Consider the following 20,644-nt stretch of genomic DNA (forward strand, 5'->3'; position numbering starts at 1 on the left):
TCTTTGTCATGTTTCTGGGTCATCATCAAAAGGCCGGACACAACAGATACCATTGCACACACCACAGGAATTAGTCAATGTAGACAATATATGGGGCACTGGGCCATATGTGATGTGGCAACATTACCAGATGCCAGATGCCTGTAGTATAAGCTGTGGAGAGCACAGAGAAGTTGTGAGTTAAATTTAGGCTGATTTTAGATAGGAGGAGGAAAATATACATAGAGAAAAACTATGTTGGGAACAAACTGTTAAAATAGAACCAGTTTTTCCTCTTATGAATGGGGTGTGAGGTTAATAACCACAGCACCTCATTTAATCCATAGTAGAATTTCCTGCCACCATGGGCAGGTTCCACAGCTGTGCTCTGTAATATTGATAACCATTGGAAATGGATGCTTGCATATGTGAAATGGGGCCATTGCAGCAAGGAGACTGGTTTTGTATTGTTTTCTTTAGATGGAAATATAATAGCCATCTTAGGCTGGCAGCCACCACGCTAGGGCCCCCAGTGTAGCTCTGCCTCCACATCATGAGTGTGCCACAGAAGTCAGCTGCTAGTGCTGGCACTTGGTGACTGTGACTTAGATACTTTCAGCTGGACTTGGTGGTATAGGCATGACAACCCAGTTACTCAGGAAGCTGAGACAGAAGGGAGGGTTTCAAGGCCTGCCCAAGACAAGTTCAAGGCCTGCCCAAGTTACAAAGTGAGTTCAAGGCCAGCTTGGGCAATTTAGTAAGACCCTATCTTAAAATGCAAATTATACACACGCGCGCGCGCACACACACACACACACACACACACACACACACACACACAGAGAGACACAGGTCTGTGGATATAGTTTACTGGTTGAGTACTTGCCTAGGATGTGTGAGACGTTCTATTCTACCCCAAACACCACACACACACACACACACACATACACACACAGGGGATACTGTAGTGTGGGTTGGAGTACACAAGACCATATCTCCAAATCTAGAGCTCCCAAGAACTGACTGCTTTCAGCTTCTCAAGATAGACAGGCTTACCCAAAGGCTGCCTACGGCAGAGCTACCAGGATATGTCCCATATGTGCTATGGACACTGAGGTTTTGGGCCTTGGCCTATGGGTGGTAGGTGGGGGCTCAGGCTCTCCATGCTGGGAGTCTGAAGGCCATGCTTAGCCCAGGGAAGTAACTTGTGTTTCCTCAGCCTTCAGGTCGCTTTGGCTCAGCTTTGGCCGTGCTGGACTTCAACCAGGATGGGCTGCCTGACCTGGCTGTGGGCGCTCCCTCCGTGGGCTCAGGGCAGCTCACCTACAATGTAAGGCTGGGAGGAAGGCAGAGGTGGAGAGGGGGCCTGGGGCATGGAGCAGTAATGCCAAATGCCAGTTTCCAGACTGTGTTTCTGGGACTAGGGAGTCAGTCCTTTCTGGTTTTGCTGTATTTTAGGGTTTAGGGTTCTCAGTACCATGAAAGCATTCTGGTTTGTTGCTGTTTGTCTAGGGCTCGGTGTATGTCTACTATGGTTCCCAGCAAGGGAGGCTGTCTTCTTCCCCTAACGTCACCATCTCCTGCAAGGTATGTTTCTGCCTTGTGTCTGGGCCTCGCTCAGCTGCTGCCCCACGGCCTCTGGGGCTGATGGCTTGTGCTGTCCCATCTTCCTCCTAAGGACACCTACTGTAACTTGGGCTGGACCCTCTTGGCAACAGATGCAGACGGAGATGGCCGGCACGATCTGGTCATCAGCTCCCCTTTCGCACCAGGTGGAGGGAAGCAGAGAGGAATTGTGGCCACCTTTTATTCTCACCCCAGACGGAATGACAAAGGTAGATGCTGGTCGAGGGGAGGGGCAGAGATCACGGCTTCACTGTGGCTGCCATGACATCTCTTGCATGTGGGCCTGTGTGCTATAATGTCACTTGCTAACAGACGGGCTCTCATGCTGACAGAGGTCGTGGCAAAAGATGGGGAGAGAAAGGCCAATGAGGGCAGGTGACATGGCTCAGTGGGTAAGTGGCTTCCTGCTATGGCTGACAACCTGAGTTCAATCTCTAGGACCCATATGGTGGAGAGAACTGACTCCTGAAATGTTGTTCTTTGACCTCCACATGTATGTCATGGCACGTGGGTACACACACAAACACACACACCATAAATAAATGTTTAATAAATAATAATCACCAAATCAGGCCACCTGGTTTATTGGTCCACATACAAAGGGACAAGAGGTTATTTTCACAGCTTCAAAGAGTGGAACAGAGATGCTGTGAAGGCTGAGGGCCAGAGCCAACGTAGTTGCTCCAAGTGCCCTGAGAAGGCTTTTCTAAGTAGTGTCCCTTTGGACCCTTTGGAAATGGGCTTGTGAAACACACTTCATGTCTGAAGTGTGACATCTGCGAATAGTGCTGGGGCCCTGGGATCCGTGTATAACCAACAAGGTCTGCAAAATCTCAGAAAGGACCTGGTTCTCATCTGCTCATTAAAAGGACCCATCCCTTCTATTCAGGGTCCTCCCTCAGAAGAGGAATAGGTACCAACCATTCACTCATATAGAGGGTTGCTTTTAAGACAGGGTATCACACTACCAGGCTAACCTCAAACTGCGTATAGCCAAGGATGACCTTGAACTCTTGATCCTTCCACCTCCACATCCTAAATTCTGCGATTCTAGACGTGTGCCCCCATGCCTAGAACACGCCTGTCTTTGCTCCTTTCATGTTCGTTTATTGGGCCTGGGTTTCTTGGCTGATGATTGGTTGGTCGGCTGATGGAGCCTGGTGTTCTTTAGAATTACTGACTTTGGAGGAAGCTGACTGGAAGGTGAATGGGGAGGAGGACTTCTCGTGGTTTGGATACTCCCTTCACGGGGTCACAGTGGCAAACAGAAGCCTGCTGCTGATTGGGAGCCCGACCTGGAAGAATGTCAGCAGGTGAGTGTTGACATCGGGATCAGAGGAAACGATGAGCATAGGGGCACGTGCCAGGTGTTGGGGACCTCAGTAAGTATGAGGTATGAAGAAGGGGGTGAATGGTTATTGCCCTTAGAAGGAACAGCTCTGGAGGGAGGCTGTAGGTTCTTATGCAAGAACATTGCACAAGACATTGCACAAAGAATTTCTCAGACGATGAGTTTAAACACAGAAATATTTCATGTTACTGTTCTGAAAGCTGGAAGTCTCAGATCAAACTGTGGACAAGGTTCTGCTCCTGTTTGGCTTATATATAGCCATCTTTGTTAGAGTTATCTCTGCAAGTCAGAGCACTCTTCAAAGGAAATAGCTTATCCTTTTTTGAAAATATTTGTATACAGGGCTAGAAAAGGGTGTTAGATTTCCTTGGAACTGGAGTTACAGCCAGTTGTGAGGCACCATGTAGGTGCTGGAAATCAAACCCCAATCCCATGGAAGAGCAACGAGTGCTCTTAACAGCTGAGTCATCTCTCCAGTCCCAGAAATAGTTTATTCTTCAGCCACATATGACTGACTGGGGCACAGGGACACAAATTTAAGTTGTTCAAATAACATGTTCAAATACAGAAATGGTTTTGTGAAATTACATTAGTTACAGAACAAAAGAAAGTAAGAAATCAAAGCATTTATTTTTTCCTCGAAATAAGTTGGTGGAAACAACAGGTAGATTAGAAGCTCAAGGACTCGCTGCTAGCTTCAGAGGCTTCCTGAAGATGTTTAGCCCGGAGTTGGTGAGAGATAGTTGCCTATGGCTTTCAAAGGGCTTTAACTAAGAGTCACAGAGATGCTAGGTGAGATACAGAGATGGGCAGTGAGTGAGTGAGTGGCAGTTGTTAAAGAAAGTCGGAGACCACTTCTTGGCTCTGGCTCTGCAGCATCACAACAGTCAGGAAGCAAGCCAATCACTTGGCCATGCAGAGACCGTTCCACCCTGGGCTTCTCACAGCCCTCTGGTGTCAGTGTACTAATCTGCTCATATAAGGACTAAGTCCTGTTTGATTATGGTTCTCCCCAGTGTTCCTTCTCACTCGGTGATCCTTTTAAAGACATTGCCTCCAGCACAGTCTGATTCTGAAGTCCTGGCATCAGGATTTCCCCTCGGACACCAGCAGTGGGGTGGGCCGTGAGAGTGAACCAACCACTGGTAGCGGGCATCTCTGCTTTTGCTGCTGGGAGGAGGTGGAGGGTTGAGGCGAGACTTGGGAGTCTCCACGTTCGTGAGATTAACTTCATAGGAGCCAATGCTGGCAGTTCAGGACCATAGGACAGAGCCCAAGGTCTACATAGTAGGGTGAGGCTCCTTTCCTGGACACTAAACCCCTTGGGGACCAGCATCCTGCATCTGCCACTAACCACTGTGTTCTCCCCAGGATGGCACGCTCAAGCCACAAAAAGAACCAAGAGGAAAAGAGCCTGGGAAAGGTGTACGGCTACTTTCTCCCGAACCGCCAGAGCACAATCACTATCTCGGGAGATAAGGTACGGCAGGCTCCCTTTCCAGGACAGTGTGCTGTAGGGAGCTTGCTCGCTCGATCGGTAACAACCAATTGTTCTTTGCAGGCGATGGGAAAGCTGGGTACCTCCCTGTCCAGTGGTTATGTGAGAGTGAATGGGACCCTAACCCAAGTCCTGCTGGTTGGAGCCCCTACTCATGGTAGGTCATCCACATCCCATGAGGCTCTTTGACCATATTGTCTTGACAGAAAGTCATGGGACAAGTGGGCTTAAGTGCTTCCTGTTTAAAAGTCATGAGTAGCAAGTTGTGTATTTAGTCTCTTTGAATTTGTATATCATCATTTACAAAATGGCTATAGTATCAATACTTCAAATGTTGTATGCACGGAATGATGCACGGAAGTGAGTTTAAAGCTCCCACACTCTGACCCCAGAGCTAGAGAAGAGCTGCTTTGTTTTGTTTTAATTCTGTTTTTGTTATTGAGACACTATTTAGCCCAGGCTCACCAGAAACTTGGAGTTGACTCTGCGGGTCCTCATTCCTGCAGGCCAAGCGGAGGCAGGAGGATCAGAGGTTCAAGGCCAGCCTCTGCTATGTAGTGAGTTTGAGAGTATCCTGGACTACATGAGACTCTCAACAAACACACCCACAAATTACGGGATAGACAGATGACTCAGTTCTAGCACCTGTGTCAAGTGGCTTAACTGCCTGTAACTCCAACTCCAGGGGATCCAGTGCCAACTTCTGGCTCCTGTGGGTACTCGCTCATGCACATAAGATACGCATACACAGAATAAATATATAAAAAGTGTAACTCATATTTTTAAAAAATTTAAATTATTTTTATTATTTTAAAATTTTTTAGTTTTAGGATAGTCAAGTCCTTTAATTAATGCTGGCCACTTGAAGCATGTGGGGGTTGGGAAGGTGGGGTAGAAGGCCTGCCAGCAACTTCCTCATGTATTTTTCTTTCTTAACTAGAAAATGTATTCATATCTTATTGTAAGCATGTTCTATGTCAAATACTCTTCAAATATACGGTTGTTCTTACATATATAGCGCTTTTCTTCCTTGTACCTGCCACTGTGCTTTGCCTTAGGCACAGAACCAGACCTGGGGAAATTACAGCTACTTTTCTGATACACGATGGGTATCAGGGAGATTCCTAGTCTAGAGGAGCCAGTGTTCTGACACCCTTTCTGCATAGTGCCAAACCACTTCCCAGAATGCTTGCTTCCTGTAAGCGGGGAAGAGACTTGAATAGTAAACTTGTATCTGGCAAAGGTTTGGCTGCGTGGTCACCGTGCAGTTGGGGACAGGACAGTGTGAGAACATGCTGCACTTGAAGTGCACATTCCTGGGGCACAAATGGGAACACTGGTGGGGTCCTCTCTTCCCTCTTATGATGCTAGGAGGCCCTGTGGCTTGTTTCAGATGACGTGTCTAAAATGGCATTCCTAACCATGACCCTGCACCAGGGTGGAGCCACTCGGATGTACGAACTAGCTCCCGAGAAGACACAGCCTGCTCTGCTCAGCACATTCAGTGGAGACCGACGCTTTTCTCGATTTGGTAGTGTTCTGCACCTGACTGACCTGGATGATGATGGCTTAGGTAAGGCTGGGCATAGTGACTTTAGCTAAAGCTAACTCCCTTCATACTCAATGGACCTGTGTCCCAGTTAGATGGACTAGCTTCTGCCTCCTCATGGACAGTCCAGTGGCCCAAGAAACTTTTTTTTTTTTTTAAGACACCACCTCACTTAGTTCAGGTTTGCTTCTACCTCCTCGTGCAGCCAAGGCTGATTCTCAATTATTGATCCTTCTGCCTTTATCTCCCAAGCTGTGTGGCACTGCATGCATGTGCCACGCCTGGCTTCCAGGGCTTCTATAGACCAGAACTTAGATGCACACAAATAAGCTGCATTTCCTAAAGACTTAGTGGGAGGGTCACCAGGTCCATTACTGATGGATGACAAAGTGGGAAACAAAGGCCTTTCACTGACTTTGGAGGCAGCCGTGGCAACTGGTTACCTGTGGGAGGCTCAGGATCCCGAGGTGGAGGACAGAAGGCAGAGAGGAGTCTAATGCTTCTTTTCCATTTTTTGTTAACAGATGAAATCATCATGGCTGCCCCACTGAGGATAACAGATGTCACTTCCGGACTGCTAGGGGGAGAAGATGGGCGAGTGTACATTTATAATGGCATGTATACCACCTTAGGTGACATGACCGGCAAATGCAAGTCCTGGATGACTCCATGTCCGGAGGAGAAGGTAAGGGAGACCTGCGGAGTCCGTGATGGGCAAGGTCTAGCGCCTAGTCATCCGCCCGTGGGCCTACAGCTGTGCTGGCTGCCTCTAGAGCTGGAACCCAGTTGGACTTGGTCCTTGTTCACAGCTGGCCATGGCTTGAGTAGGTGCCCAGGGCAGGGAGCTAAAGGAGGTTTGGCCACATTGGAACTTCACCAAAAACTGCAGCCTTTTGATTTTTGTGTATTGCTTCCTTACTCCTTTCTCTGACGGGGTTCCTTACGTCTCTAAGCACTCAGCTTGGCTATTATTATTTGTTATTACTATTTATTGTTATCTTTCTTAAATTTGAAAATTAAGGTGTAGTGGCATATGCCTTTGACCTGAGCACCCAGGACACAGAGACATTTGGGTCTCTGTGAGTTTGAGGCCAGCCTCATCTATATAGTAAGTTCTCTGCCAGGGGTACAAAGTGGGACCTTGTCTTAAAAACAAACAAAAAATGATTTTTTAAATGGCAAAATGAAAGTTTAGTGTGAAAAATGTAGAAAATACAGAAACACAAAGAGGAGCATTAAAATTAACCTACTTAGAATTCTATAGGGCTTTCCCCTGCTAATCAGAGTGCATAATCTTCTAGTAGGCAGGAGGCAGGCTCTTGCCATGTAGTCCTGTTTGGCCTGGAACTTGTGGTAGTCTCCCTGTGTCTGCCTCACTGGTGTGGGGATCCCAGGCTAGCAGTACCATGTCCTACTTAGTGTGCACACAATACAGCACTGTGTGCAGCTGAATCCACATCAAAGCTACGAAGCTATTTTGATGCCAATGACAGACAAAGAGGCTGAAGGACAGAGGGCTTCTGTTCAAGACACACTGCAGACGGCAGCCAAGGGCCTGTGCTAAGACCTCTTTCTAACACTTGTTAACCAATAGGATCCCAACATGCCTGTTTTGTTCACAAATTAACTTGATTTTTCTTTTTTAAGGTATAGTCTAGGCTGGCCTCATATTTCCCACTTCCACCTCCCAAGTGCTAGACTTTAATCAAACAGTATGCAAGCTGAGCATTCCCAGGCTAAAACCTGAAACTGCAAAAGCGAAGACTTCTCATGATCTGACATGATACTGCAAATGAAAACTCTACAGTAGGGAACTGGTCTTGTGTACAGTCATTAGCATACTGTATAGAACTGTCAGGCTGTGGACCTGTCAGATATATCTCCTGTTTAGTCTGAGACACATCCTCTGGACATCCCAGTATATATCTGTAGATACTTCACATCCAGAAAAATCCCAAATCTAAACTCTGGACCCAGGCATTCTGGATGAAGAGTATTCACCTCATATTGAAAACATTGTTGGGCCAGTGAGGTGGCTCAGTGTCTAAAGGAGCTTGCTGCCAAGCTGGAGGGCCTAGGACCCACGTGGTAGGAGAAAACCTACTCTCAAGTTGCCCTCTGACCTCCACGTGCATGCTTTGGCACACATGCATGCACACACAACCCAAGTAAAATAAGTAGATGATGTAAAGAGGAAAGCACAAATGACAGCAGCCTAGAGCCTAGATTTTATGGAAAAGTACACATTGCTCTAGAGGGATGTAGATGTGGTGGTAATGGCTGTAACTCTACTACTCCAAAGGTAGAAGCAGGAGGACTAGGAATTCAAGGACAGCCTTGGCTATATAGTGAGTTTGTGGCCAGCCTGCATTACATTAGATCCTGCTAAGAAGGGAGGTGGGAGGGGGGTTCTATCTGTTAACTTTTACCTTGGAATAAGCCCATTTAACTGACTTACCACAAGTGGTGACCGCTAGTCATTATGGCTGATTCTATTATACACCACAGGGCAAACATTCCCATGGAAATGATTCCTTACAAGACTAGGTTTTAGGATCTAGGCTTCTGTAAATGGGATTTCTAGGTTACAGGGCATACCTGGAGGAATCTGGAAACACTGAAATATGAGCACGAAGCTGTCAGACTGGCTCAAAGCTCTGCATGAGTAGTAACCATGCTAAAGGTCTCCCCACTGCTCTCTTTTCCAGGCACAGTATGTACTAACTTCTCCAGAGGTAAGTACCCCAAGGTCTGACACCCCCACCCCAGCCCCTTGTACTTATTGGTTCAACTGCTGAACCAACCATGGTGTGCGTGTTTTACAGGCAAGTTCAAGGTTTGGGAGCTCGCTGGTGTCCGTGCGGTCTAAGGGAAGGGTGAGTACAGGGCCTGCGCTTTGACACCAGCTCTGACAAGCCTTTCTTAGTTTAGAAAAGAAAGGAAACAGGAACTTAACCTCACTATTTTTTAAGTGTGAGACCCATGCCCCCCCCCCCATGCCCTCCCTCTGTTGCTCTACAGAGGGCTTAGCAGGGCCTGTGGGACAACTATATTTACTTTTTAAAAATACTTTAAGTAGCTGATAGAATATTTGCTGACATGAGGTTTTTATGGCGTTGGCTCTCAGGGTCCATGACTCAAGGGTGTTTGCATGTGGTGCTGAGGACGTGCTCTCACTCCTGCTGCCTCTGGCTGTACACACTGCACCACAGCTTCTGAGACAGTTCTCACATAACCCCCAGTATCCCCTGGCCCTTTATGGCATTTGCAGATCACTGCAATGACAATGTCCAGACTGCTGATTTTTAAAACATGTTTATTTGTGTTACAAGTATGTTCATGAGCCACAGTATACTCGTGGTGCTCAGAGGAGCAGGGGAGAGCCTTTGCTCTCTCTTCCCACCATTCGTGGGTCTCAGAGACTGAATTCAGGCTGTCAGGCTCGGCAGCAACCTCATGGGTAACATCCTGGGTGCCTGGTCCGTCTTTTAATAAGTCTAGACCAGTGGTCCTCAATCTCCCTAATGCTGCAATCCTTTAATACAGTTCCTCATGTTGTGGTGACCCCCTCAACCATAAAATTATGGTTGTTGCGACTTCATAACAGTAATTTTGCTACTATTATGAATTGTAATGTAAACATCTGTATTTTCTGATGGTCTTAGGCAACCCCCATGAAAGGGTCATTCGATCCCCAAGAGGTCACAACCCACAGGTTGAGACCTGCTGGTCTGGACAGACACCTACACCATGGCTACACTCTTAGGCACCTTTGTTTCCTTTCAATGAGTACTTCCAATAGTTACACAATACTTTATTTTTTGGACAGTCCATAATTCAATTAAATTACACTCTTATATTTATGCTATTTCCATTTTTTTATTATTGCAGATAGTGCTGTAGTGAACATTTTTGCACCTGTATTTTTACATAATTATGCAAATATCCTTGTAGGCAAGAAACACAGCAGTGGGACTCCTAAAAGTTTCTTCTATATATTTAATATTTCAATAAATATAAGAAATTTACCTTAATATATACTAATAAAGAGCCAGGTGTGGTGACTCATGCCTCTAATCCCAGCACTTGGGAATCTGAGGTAGGCATCTGAGGCCAGCCTGGGACTCAAGAGTTCCAAGTTAACTTGAGCTAGAGTGAGACCCTGTGTCAAAACAAAGGAAACCAAACTAACCCACAAAAGCATTTGCTCATCCCAGGACTGGTATTTTAAGACTGTGCCAGGCTATTAACAAAGGAAGGATGCCGACTGCTCGGAAGATACACACAGGTCTGTGAGACTGGCACACGACGAGCAGCTGGGGGGCAACGCTGGGGGGCAACGTGAGCAGGAGTCCCAAGCGTGGGCAGTCCTAAACTGGTGACAGCAATCTGGTAAAGGCTTGGGAGGTGCTTGGCAGACTCACAGTGAAGTTGCCCTCTGGTGGCCAACAGTCCTCACTGACAGACCATGACAGACCAGGGTTAGCTACTAGAAACAGCAGTTATTAAGTTTATGGAAGGATTCTCTAAAGGATATGCTTGGCTTTTACTTACAATTTTATGCATTTTCAAGAAATTAGACATTGTCTGGAACACTGACCAAGGGTAGCAGTGATCAAGGTCATTGGAAAGGACTTTACAGTTAACTCTGTTAACTCTACAAGTTAGCCTTCCTAACTGCAGTTCACTTGTGTATTAACATCCCCCACTTTCCCATCTCACAACTAAGACAGGCTATTAGCTCAGTGGCCTTTCCCTGAGACCTGAGGTAGGACTCAGGAAGGAAGGACACGTGAGCTGGTGGGACTGGAGACGTGTGTAAGGAGCACTGGCACTGTCATTGTGCCCATGTCAGTTGGTGAGCCTCAGCAGGACATTGACTCTGCTTCACTGGACAGCCGAGAAGACAGAGCAGTCCGACACGGCCAAGTCTCCGCTTACAGCTTAGACCAAAGCATAAAACGCAGCTAAGACCTTTGGCATCAAGGTACAATGACACAGGGATACAGACAGTGGCTGTCTATGCAGAACTCGTGGTTCTGAGATGGTTAGACCAGGGAGATGGCAAGCAGCCAGGAAGTTTAACTTTTGGGGAGGAGCATGGTTTGACCAGGAAATAGAAAGGAGACATAGAATATAGCCAAAGTAAAAGCACATTTAGTAAATTAGTAATTACATAAAAAATGGAAGAGAAGAAATTACCACTTTGCCAACTGAAAAGATTATTTTTCTCTTGTGTTGACTGACCTTGGCGTATTATAAGGCGGTGCCAGTAAGGGCCCCACCTAGAATCCTGATACATGATCAGGCCACAATACATTGCTACCATTATTATCATTTTGGGATTATTAATGTTAAAATACAACCAACAAGATAAATGTCACAGCCTGCTGTCTAAAGTGCTATCAGCCAGCATAACCAGCTACACTACTCACCAACAAAAATCTAAAATAACTTTTGGCTATTCCCCAAGATCAAATTGAACTGTTGTGAAGATTTGCCATTACTACAATGTTTCACAACCTGCAGCAGACTCTGGAGAGAATTCTGAAAGTGAGCTTGAGAACAGTGTAGGCAGCAGGGATGCTTTGTGAAGGTGGCCCGTGCAAGCCCCCGCCACTCCAGATGTGGGCACATGCACCGACCACAGTGAGGTTCTGGGGTCCCCTTGTACAACAGTGGGGTTTGGAACTTATCAGATCTGAGAAAGTGGCGTCTGAACAAAGAGAGAGACACAAGTTCTGGCTGTGGGGTGTGGCCAGCATTGCTTTTATGTGTACTTCAGAGCACAGAATGACGTCTGCTTCATGGTGGGAATGTCACTAGTGCTGTCTGTCTTGTGTCCTCCACAGAACCAAGTGGTTGTTGCTGCTGGAAGGAGTTCTTGGGGAGCCCGGCTCTCTGGGGCACTTCATGTCTACAGCTTCAGCTCAGACTAAAGACGGCACTCTTCTATTCAGCCCCGCTTTCTTGAGCCAAGTCATCTCCAGGATGGACAAAGTAGTTCTCCGGTGGAGCGAAACCTGGGACAGCCAGGCTGCCTAGAAATATGGTCAGCTATGTGTGGACGCCGTGTGATAGGAGCAGCAGGCTGTGAGGTCCCCTCTCAAGCTCTTTCTTCTGCATCCTCTGAGTTTGCTGCCGGTGCTTGGGACTTTATCAACCCACCTCCTTTTCTGTGGGAATACCTGGCTCTCTTGCCTAGAAAGGGTGTAGTTAGCTCTTAACACTCTCCATATAATTGCTCCTATAAAAAATCCTTGGTAGTGGTGGCTGGTCCTATTTGGATCTTAAATGTACCCCAAATCTCCTATGTTGAAGGCTTGATCCTTAGCTTAAAGAAGGTAGGAACTGTGGAGTAGGACTCTGTTGAGGAGAGTTACGTACTGGGTTGTATCAGGACCCCTGGGCCTTCCTTGCCTCTCTGTTGCCAGCTGAGCTGCCATGACCTGGGCAGCTCCCCTCTGCCACAGCACCCTGCTTCTTCCCCAGCCCCAAAGCAACAGGGCCAAGCACCCTGGCGCTGACATGGCCGAAAACTGTGAGCCCAAATAAACATTTCCTCTTTTTAAGCTGTTTATCTTGGGTATTTTGTCATATGTCTGGTGAAAACAGTGGGAGGAGGAGAGAGGGGCGTGGGGAAGGGGCCACACTGGCCCTCCTCACTGCTGATCTCTGTGCTCCCATTCTAAACAGTCAAGTACAACTACAGACACTAAGGAAGGAAGGCACAGCTGCTGTGAGTACACACTCTGACTCCTAAGGCACAGCAGGAAGCACAATGGGACATTTGGTTTAAGTAGTGGTCCAACCTATCTAAAGAGCACAGCCAGCAGAAGGGCCATCGTTTTGGTACACGGACAGCAATTAGCAAATGTAAATGGCAAGGCGAACCCCAGAGCCTTGTGCACAGCAGGCAGGGGCTCCCTCAACCCAGCCACACAGTGCCAGTGATTTTGCTCTGTAATGGATGGACAAAAGCCTGTCTAAACATGGCCAGAGGATTTGTCTTTTGTTCAGTGCCTGAGCATAGCATGTAACAGGCATCAGATAAAGAAAACTTAAAGCTTACAGAAATCCAAACATCTTCAAGTCGACAGGATACTGACTGTATTGAGTCCTCTGTGAGAAAGTACATGATACACCCACGTTTGGATCCTCCCATTAGAACCTCTTTGGCCATTACTTAAGTTATCACACTGAAGCTCAAATGTAGCTTCACTGCAGCCAATCACAGAAATGAAGCTGAGCGCAGCTCCTGGATCCCAGCACCCAGCAGCCTGTCAGTGAGCTGTTTAGCCTATTCCAGTCTGCTGTCAGGAATCACTTCACAGGATGACCTCTGCTCTGCCCACATGGGCTCAGAGGCTCTGAACGTTAAGGACAGACCGGATCCCACCTCTTTGCTCACACCTGATGTGTGACTGCTTTCTCAATCACTAAACTCAGTATTTGCTATTTACAGTCCCTTTAAGGAGCACTGTCACTCAAAAACCCTACCTGACCTAGCCACCTTTAAAAACTTTAAACTGCCGGTTCTGTCCTTTTATGTGAGGTGAATTAATTACATTTTGGGGTGGAAGCACTTCATTATTCCTTCCCTGTAGGCTAAGCGTTGCTCTGGCCTCACTATAGTCTTACAAGTGCATTACTTTGGGAAGCACACTTTTTGGTATTGTAATGTTCTAGCACACAACTGTATGAAACCTCCTGAGAACACACAAGGGCAGGCTGAATGGTTATTAGAACAACAGCTTCCAAACTTACAGGTATGAGCGATCTGTCTCTTCCCGTGCAGTTAGAGGGCTGACCCCCCAGCTCTGCTCCACCAGGCGAGTGAGCACTCTAAAATGAGCAGCACTCGCAGCCTCATTTCAGATGGTGTTTTGAGTCAGTGTCTTACTTATAGTCCAGGTGGGCCTGGAACTCACTCTATAACCTTCACTGGCCTAGAACGTAATCTGTAGCCCAGGCTGGCCTCAAACTCTTTGTAATCTCCCTGCTGCAGCCTCTCAAGGACTGGAGGCACAGCTGGTGGAGCAACCATGGCCTGCTTTGCCATTTGTTTTAAACGAGAACTTTTGACTGGGAAGATCACGTTCCCACAGTTCTTGCATTAGCTACGTTCTTGTTTGACAAGCCCATCTGCTAACTTCTGAGAGGTCGGCAAACACATTAGCTGGCTGTATACATTTTCTCCTGGGGAGGGGGTAGTAGGACAATCTCTTAAAACAGGCAATCATCAAAACAGCTATAAAATTGTAAGAGAATAAACAAACTCCTTCTTTAAACCTAACTCCCATGGTTCTATTTATAACTAATCAAAAAATAGTAAGAATCTTGATTAACTGGAATCCAAATATGCTGACATTAAATTATACCTCCTTTCATTCATCTTATATATAAAAGAGAGCAAATGCCTGGAAGGTCTAACACTCCTCCAGAGCTTGCTGCAAGGCTAACAGATCCATTAGCTTTCGTTCCTGAGTGAGAACCTGCTAGGAGTGTGGGTCCCTCCCTGCGCGAGGAAGTGAGGTCTGTGTGCTCAGGAACCATGGGCTCTGCCAGTCCCTGGGCTCCTTCAGCACGAAGCTGCACTCTTCTTGATATGTAGAATGACGCTGAATCTACATAAGTCTACCTCACAATAAATTAATCTATACTTTAAAAAGCCCATAAAAACAGTATTTCAAAAGTTGGTAGGACACAGGGTTTTGGCCTTTTACAAAGAAACCTCTTCTTAGTCTCAAAGAATTCTGAAGATGTGATCAAGTTTAGTATTGTGAATGCCACAGTATTTTTAGTCAGACATAATTTAAACACCAGTTGTCTTTTTTCCCCAGAAAGTAATAATAGCTTCAGAAGTATACAAATCTTTGTCTGTCAGGCTGCTGCTAGCGGCTTGCCAGGATAGTCCTGCTTGCTCCAAGTCCTTCCGGCCTGAGGCTGTTTTTCACGTCCATCCTTCTATTGGCCAGAAGGGTCTTTTTAGGTAAGGAGGTCATCTACATAAAGCAGGAAAGGAATTTCAGTTTGTGTTTCCTTAGAAACCACTAACCAGAGGGTAAGGGAAGGCTGGGCAGGTCCGTGCCCGTGCACTTCCTCCAGCAGTGCTGACTCCACAGACAAGGGAGGAAAGGAGGGGCAGCCCCCAGGCTCATGAGAACACTACAGCTAGCTGCATTTCAGCACAGCTACAGGAAAGCCCTGCAGAGCATCTGTCTCAGTGTAGGATTCCTGCCAGTGTTCTACAGAAACCAAGTCATTTCCAGCTGATTCACTGTGCTGGACACTGCTAAGCATCCCACCTTATTTAACTGTCTACATCATAGGATGCACATAGTGTGGACTGGATTACTAGAAGGGAAAGTAAGGAGAACTTGCACAGGGTTACAAAGCCTGCGACCACTGAAACCCAGGCTGCCTGACCCTTGGCCCAGATCTGCAGAGAGCCCAGCAGTGCTGCCGTGAACCCCAAGTCCATACCACAGGGGGCACAGGAGCTTCCAGCTGTCTTCCAAGGAATGAGAGCAACCTCCTCCAGATGAGACCACTTCCCATAAACATAATCCCCGTAACCAGCCAAAACACGCGATGGTCCTGAAAGAAATGAGTTTGTTCCAGTCACAAAGAGGGGGGGGGGGTCAGGCTCCTCACAGACAAGCTCCCCGCCATTGAAGAGTGCTCCATAAAAAGCAGCGAGGACAAGGCCTGCAGTAAAGAAAGCCCAAACACCACGGCGAGGGCAGGACTACTCCTCAGTCTCCTCACAACTGGGGTCTGCTGCACCTGGGACTGTGTATAATGCAACTATCAGAAAATGCTGTAAAGGCAAGGCTTTGCTCTGCAGCCCAGGCTGGCCCTCAATTCCTGGGCTTGAAGAGCTGGATCTGCAGGTGTGCACCACCACACCAGGATGAGAAAGGATTTCATTTTGGGTTGAAATCCTCTTGTTTTATAGAAGTGCAACTTTAGTTTCCTGAGGCTCTCATCTACAAAGTAGGGGAAATGTGTCTATTTTATAGAGTTGTGGTAACTGTACCAAAGAAGCCCTATATATGTAAACTCCCAGGAACACACAACTAAAATAAAATCCCTTATTACCACTGCCTCACAGTTAGTCAGTGTCTCCTGGGTACTTCCATGTTCTAGGAAATAACGCACAGGGGCCACTGGTAACTGCCTGACTTCTAAGTGAGTTATAGCCTGTGCTCAGGTGACATCTTTATTGTCAGCTTGACTAGATTTGGAACCCCTCAGGAGTCAATTCTGGGAGGGTCTCCAGAGGGGGCGAGCCCCCTGCTCCTGACTGTGGCCCACATGACCAGACGCCTCCTGCTTTGCGACCTTGCCTTCCCCGCAATGATGGACTGTGACTCCTTTAACTGTGAGCCAAAACCAACTTTTTGCACCTTGTGTTGCCTTTGCCAGGGATTTTGTCACAGCAATGAGAAAGGGAACGAATATACTTCAAACAAATCTGACCATTTAAACATTATAAAATAAAATCCTGTGAGCTATTTAAAGAGTTGCATTCTTACCTCTTCAAGGGAAGATTCCAAATTCATGCCAAAAGCAACTCCCATCAGACCAAAGAGTGAAAGGGAGAAGGTTCCCATGGTCAGCTGGAGATTTAACCTCATCATCACATTGCGATGGCTGCAGAGAAAACAGCCCACTCAGACCAGCACACACCCAGATCCAGCAACACCGAGTGAAGGCCGATGGAGGCTGGGGGTGGTCACTCTTCACCTTCAAAAGGAACTCCTGTGATGTATTATAATATTGTAGCTTGACAAAGTTTAGAATCACCATAGAAACAAATGTCTTAACTGAGGTGGGAAGACCCACCCTTGCCATAGGTGGCACTAGTCCGCAGCTGGGGACCTGGAGAGCATTCACAGGGAAGTGAGCACAGCACAGCACTCACCTCACTGGTTCCTGACTAGGACATATGAGCAGCTACCTCAAGTTTCCCTCAAACTCTGAGTCCAAAAAACCCATGCATCATTCAGTGCTTTAGCCAGGCCATAGGTAACCAATAAAGCCCACTGGAGTAGTCCCAGATGTGATGGTGTGACTTCTTCCAAATGCCATTGTTTTAAAAAGTGCTTCTTCGTTCCTAACTGCAGTGCTTGCCCCCTCTGTAGGGCATCCTCACCTGTCTAGGTTGATGAAGATAATGCTCTGCGAATCGTCAATCAGGACCCGAAGCTCGCGCGCCTCGTTGGAGAGGTCCTCTGCTAAGCGGTAGTAGTTCTCCAGCAGCAGCTCCATCTCCTCTGCGTGGTCGATCCCAGTGCTGCTCTTCTCACTTCAGTACAGTCAACAGTCAGCAAACCCAACACTGTGCAGTGCATCCTGACCCCCAACTCCAGCCACCGGGGAGAGAGCTAGCCTTGTCTAGTTTGTTGTCTAGCCTTGTCTCACCTGCTGTGACTGCATCCCATTTGTGAGCTCTGTCAACTGATCCTAAGCATATGCACGCAGCCCTACTCAGAGGAGCTCAAATCACTGTGCCCAGGCCCTCAATCCAAAAGACGCATGGAAACGCAGCTGTGAATACTGATGAGATAGTGCAAACACTAGGGCACTATGGAGCACAAGAGAACCCAGATTAACTTGAAAAGAGCATTTCCTGGGGCTGGACGATGTCTCAGTGGTTAAGGGTCTTCCAGATGACCTGGGTTTGATTTCTAGCACCCTCATGGTGGCTCACAACCATCTGTAATCTGAGAATCTCCAATTCTCAGAGATCTGATGCCCACTTCTGGCCTCTGTAGACATGGAACATACAAGTGGTACATAGACATACATGCAGGCAAAACACCTATGCATATTTGAAAAAGCATGTCCCTTTGAATACAATCAAGTACAGCAGTAGCTGATTTCATCCTCCCTGGATGAGTGAGCAGAGGACCTAACTGCTGTTATCTGCTTCCCCGAACACATCCTATTAGCAGTGTGAAGCTCTAGCCTGTGTGGGTGGATAGATACCACAGGTCTGACTGTCGACTGAGGCCGTAAAGTACTCTAAGGCACACCTTTCCTGCAGGATAGATTTGGTAAAAGTGAATTGCATTGGCATGTTTGTAGGATTAAATGGTAGGAAGAGTGGGTCGTATGTTTTGTCTTGGGGGAACTAAAAAAAGAGAAAGTACTTGTTACTGTTTATGGTGTGCGAGTGACGTGGGAGTCAGAAGACAGCATACGGCTGCACCCTCCTTTCCCTTTCCCATGGACTCCAGGCATCCAGCTCAGGTCAGCATGCTCGCACAGACGCTTGCACCTGCCCCCTGCTTGCTCTTAGCTAGTGAAGAGCAAGAGCACTTACAACTGCACCTCTGTCTAGAGAGTGCATCTCTCTATAGGCTCTGGTCCCAGTACTGGAGGAGACTCAAGTCTCCAGTGACTTTTAAAGGCATTGCCAAGTATTAAAGATCAGACAGTGAGCTTTATACTTTGTGTTTGGACCTTTTTTAGCAGTTTCTAAAAAACCAAATATTTCTAGGTTTATGAATCAGAAAGTGTGTAAGCTATGTGTTTACAGCAGACAAGGCTTATGGAATCCAATCCCCTTCTCCTTACCATGCAACTGTTGCCTTTGCTTCTTAGGGAACTTATTGCATTGTGCATATGTTGCTTAGTGATCCATTCCCTGGGGCTAACTGCGATATATTTATGTTCTCTTCAGCCCAGCAGCTGGAATGCAATGTGCACGCAATGCAGCCTCACTGAGCTGGGACCTGCGCAACACACAGTGTCTAAAGCTAAAAAACACCTATTCTCTGTCTAGAAGAATACAGGCTCACCTGAGGGAGAAACAACACAAGGCTCCACTTACAAGACATGTGGGTCGCTCCACTTGGTCAGACAGAGTTCTTCCAGCATCTCCTCCTCATCCAAGAGCTCCAAAATCGACTCTTTGAAAATTTTAATGTCTGTTTCTAACTCAGAGAGACTGTAAGAATAGTTACACAGCAGAGGTCAGCACCATAAACGTGCATCATTTCATGTAAGTGTGAAGGGCAACTTATAAGGCTAAGGCAAAACATGTGGGCATTATCCTTAACTAAGGACTCTGCGATGAATCAGGCCAGGGGATGGCTGAAGAGGTGCATGGAGGACGTTTGTAGGAGGTAGGTTACAGGTAAGAGAAAGAAGCCGGAGAAGCGGCTTGTAGTCTCGTTTGTGAGTCCTGCAGGAAGGGGATGGACAACCACTCAGCCTTTGTGTATAGCTCTGAAGGGGGAATCGCGCAGGCAAAGGCTGGCTCGGATCACTTACACCCTTGGCCTACCCCTCTTTGAGAGAGGGCATCACTCTGTAGCCTAGGCTGGCATCCAACTGGAGGCAATCCTCCTGCTGTAGACTGCTGAGTGCTGGGATTACACGTGAGGTGCCATACCTAGCTTTGCACATTCTTTTTAAAAATTACTTATATTTATGTGTCTGTGTGTGCCTATGCCATGTGTCCTATTGTGTGCCAACTGAGGCCAGAGTGTTGGCTTCTTGGAGCTGGAGTTACAGGTGGTTGTGGGCCACCTGATATGGGTGCTGGTGAGATGGCTTGGCAGGCAAAGGTGCTTACCACCAAACCTAACCACCTAAGTGAATTTGTGTCATAATTTAAATAAATATACTCTGAGACTTGTACTATCCAGCTTTTTTTGAAAGTTTAAGTTAAATGCTGTGTCTATTGCTCACCTAGTGTGTATGAGGCTTAGGGTTCAATCCTCAGCACCACAAAAAAAAAAATATTCAAAACACTGACAGCTAAAATCTGACATGGGGGGAGGAGTGTGGTTGTCAGAGAGATGGCCCAGTGGTTAAGGACACACTCTGCTGTCCCAGAGAACCTCAGTTTAGGTCTCAGCACTTAACACGTGACAGGGTATGTGCAAAAGGGGCGGGGGTGGGAGCATGAGAAAGGTGCACTTAACCACTACGCCAGCTCTGACAATCACAACCTTCCCTCTCACAGCAAATTTTAATATGGTGCTGGGGCCTCACACACGAGGAAGATATCTACCACTAAGCTAGCCGCAGCCGAGGCCGCAGCCACAGCCACAGCCACAGCCACAGCCCTTAGTTGTTAAATTTTCAATGACACCAGGAGAGTACAATTCTCAGAATATATTTATTTAAACTGTGACACAAATTGACTATGACAACATTTAAATTCTTTGATAAGTTATGATTTTAGAAAATGAACATGGGCTTTACAGTAGGGGATACGTGAATCTGGATTTAGATTAATGAATTTGCTATCAAAATAAAGACAGCATCAACAACTGAACGGGATGACAGATGGGCTGGAAACAAAGTTTCGTGCAGTATCTTTCTGAACACTATTAGATTGTGTGCTCCTTTTGGTTCAATCTTCCACCGATAACACTCAAAAAAGAAATGCACTATTTTCATATAAAAACTAAATCCCAGCACTGAGGGGGCTAAGGCAGGAGACAGCAGCAAGTCCAAGCTTCCCCGAGGTCAAGGTCGGCCTGGGGTATGTAATGAAGTAGGTCTCATCCTCCCTGGAGTCCCCTCCCACAAAAGAAAATAAAGTATGGCGATGCAGACAGCCTGCGTACAGTGTGGAAAGCTGTTACCATTTATAAACAAGAAGCACACTAGTTTC

At 46.9% G+C, this 20,644-nt stretch overlaps 2 protein-coding genes and 1 non-coding gene across 9 annotated transcripts in view; 2 read left to right on the forward strand and 1 right to left on the reverse strand.

The window, feature by feature from the left end:
* Positions 1-13,756, forward strand: part of Gpld1 (glycosylphosphatidylinositol specific phospholipase D1) — a 54,152-nt gene extending 40,396 nt beyond the window's left edge. For 3 of the 6 annotated variants that reach the window (XM_017315391.1, XM_030247157.1, XM_011244282.3), the window contains 11 exons: positions 1,199-1,309; positions 1,492-1,566; positions 1,658-1,814; positions 2,777-2,918; positions 4,328-4,436; positions 4,518-4,611; positions 5,848-6,027; positions 6,528-6,688; positions 8,712-8,738; positions 8,829-8,879; positions 11,856-12,575. In XM_017315391.1, coding sequence (XP_017170880.1) covers positions 1,199-1,309; positions 1,492-1,566; positions 1,658-1,814; positions 2,777-2,918; positions 4,328-4,436; positions 4,518-4,611; positions 5,848-6,027; positions 6,528-6,688; positions 8,712-8,738; positions 8,829-8,879; positions 11,856-11,942 — 1,194 coding nt within the window. In that variant the 3' untranslated portion in view covers positions 11,943-12,575. The other 3 variants (XM_017315390.1, NM_008156.2, XM_017315392.2) reach the window with 3 other exon arrangements.
* On the forward strand, positions 1,875-1,938 carry Mir12184 (microRNA mir-12184). Its single transcript, NR_162783.1, has one exon. It is a non-coding gene; the product is annotated as a microRNA mir-12184 (primary transcript).
* The window catches only part of Mrs2 (MRS2 magnesium transporter), a 32,881-nt gene continuing 21,539 nt past the window's right edge, over positions 9,303-20,644 (reverse strand). Inside the window, exons 7-11 of one of the 2 annotated variants that reach the window (NM_001013389.2) lie at positions 18,848-18,964; positions 17,165-17,317; positions 16,545-16,662; positions 15,490-15,603; positions 14,115-15,008 (exon numbers count right to left, since the gene is read on the reverse strand). In NM_001013389.2, coding sequence (NP_001013407.2) covers positions 14,898-15,008; positions 15,490-15,603; positions 16,545-16,662; positions 17,165-17,317; positions 18,848-18,964 — 613 coding nt within the window. In that variant the 3' untranslated portion in view covers positions 14,115-14,897. Of the gene's footprint in view, positions 15,009-15,489; positions 15,604-16,544; positions 16,663-17,164; positions 17,318-18,847; positions 18,965-20,644 lie in introns of both variants that reach the window. The other variant, XM_006516707.4, reaches the window with a different exon arrangement.

Source organism: Mus musculus, chromosome 13 (genome assembly GCF_000001635.26).
Source record: "Mus musculus strain C57BL/6J chromosome 13, GRCm38.p6 C57BL/6J".
In the NCBI taxonomy this organism is placed as follows: Eukaryota; Metazoa; Chordata; class Mammalia; order Rodentia; family Muridae; genus Mus; species Mus musculus.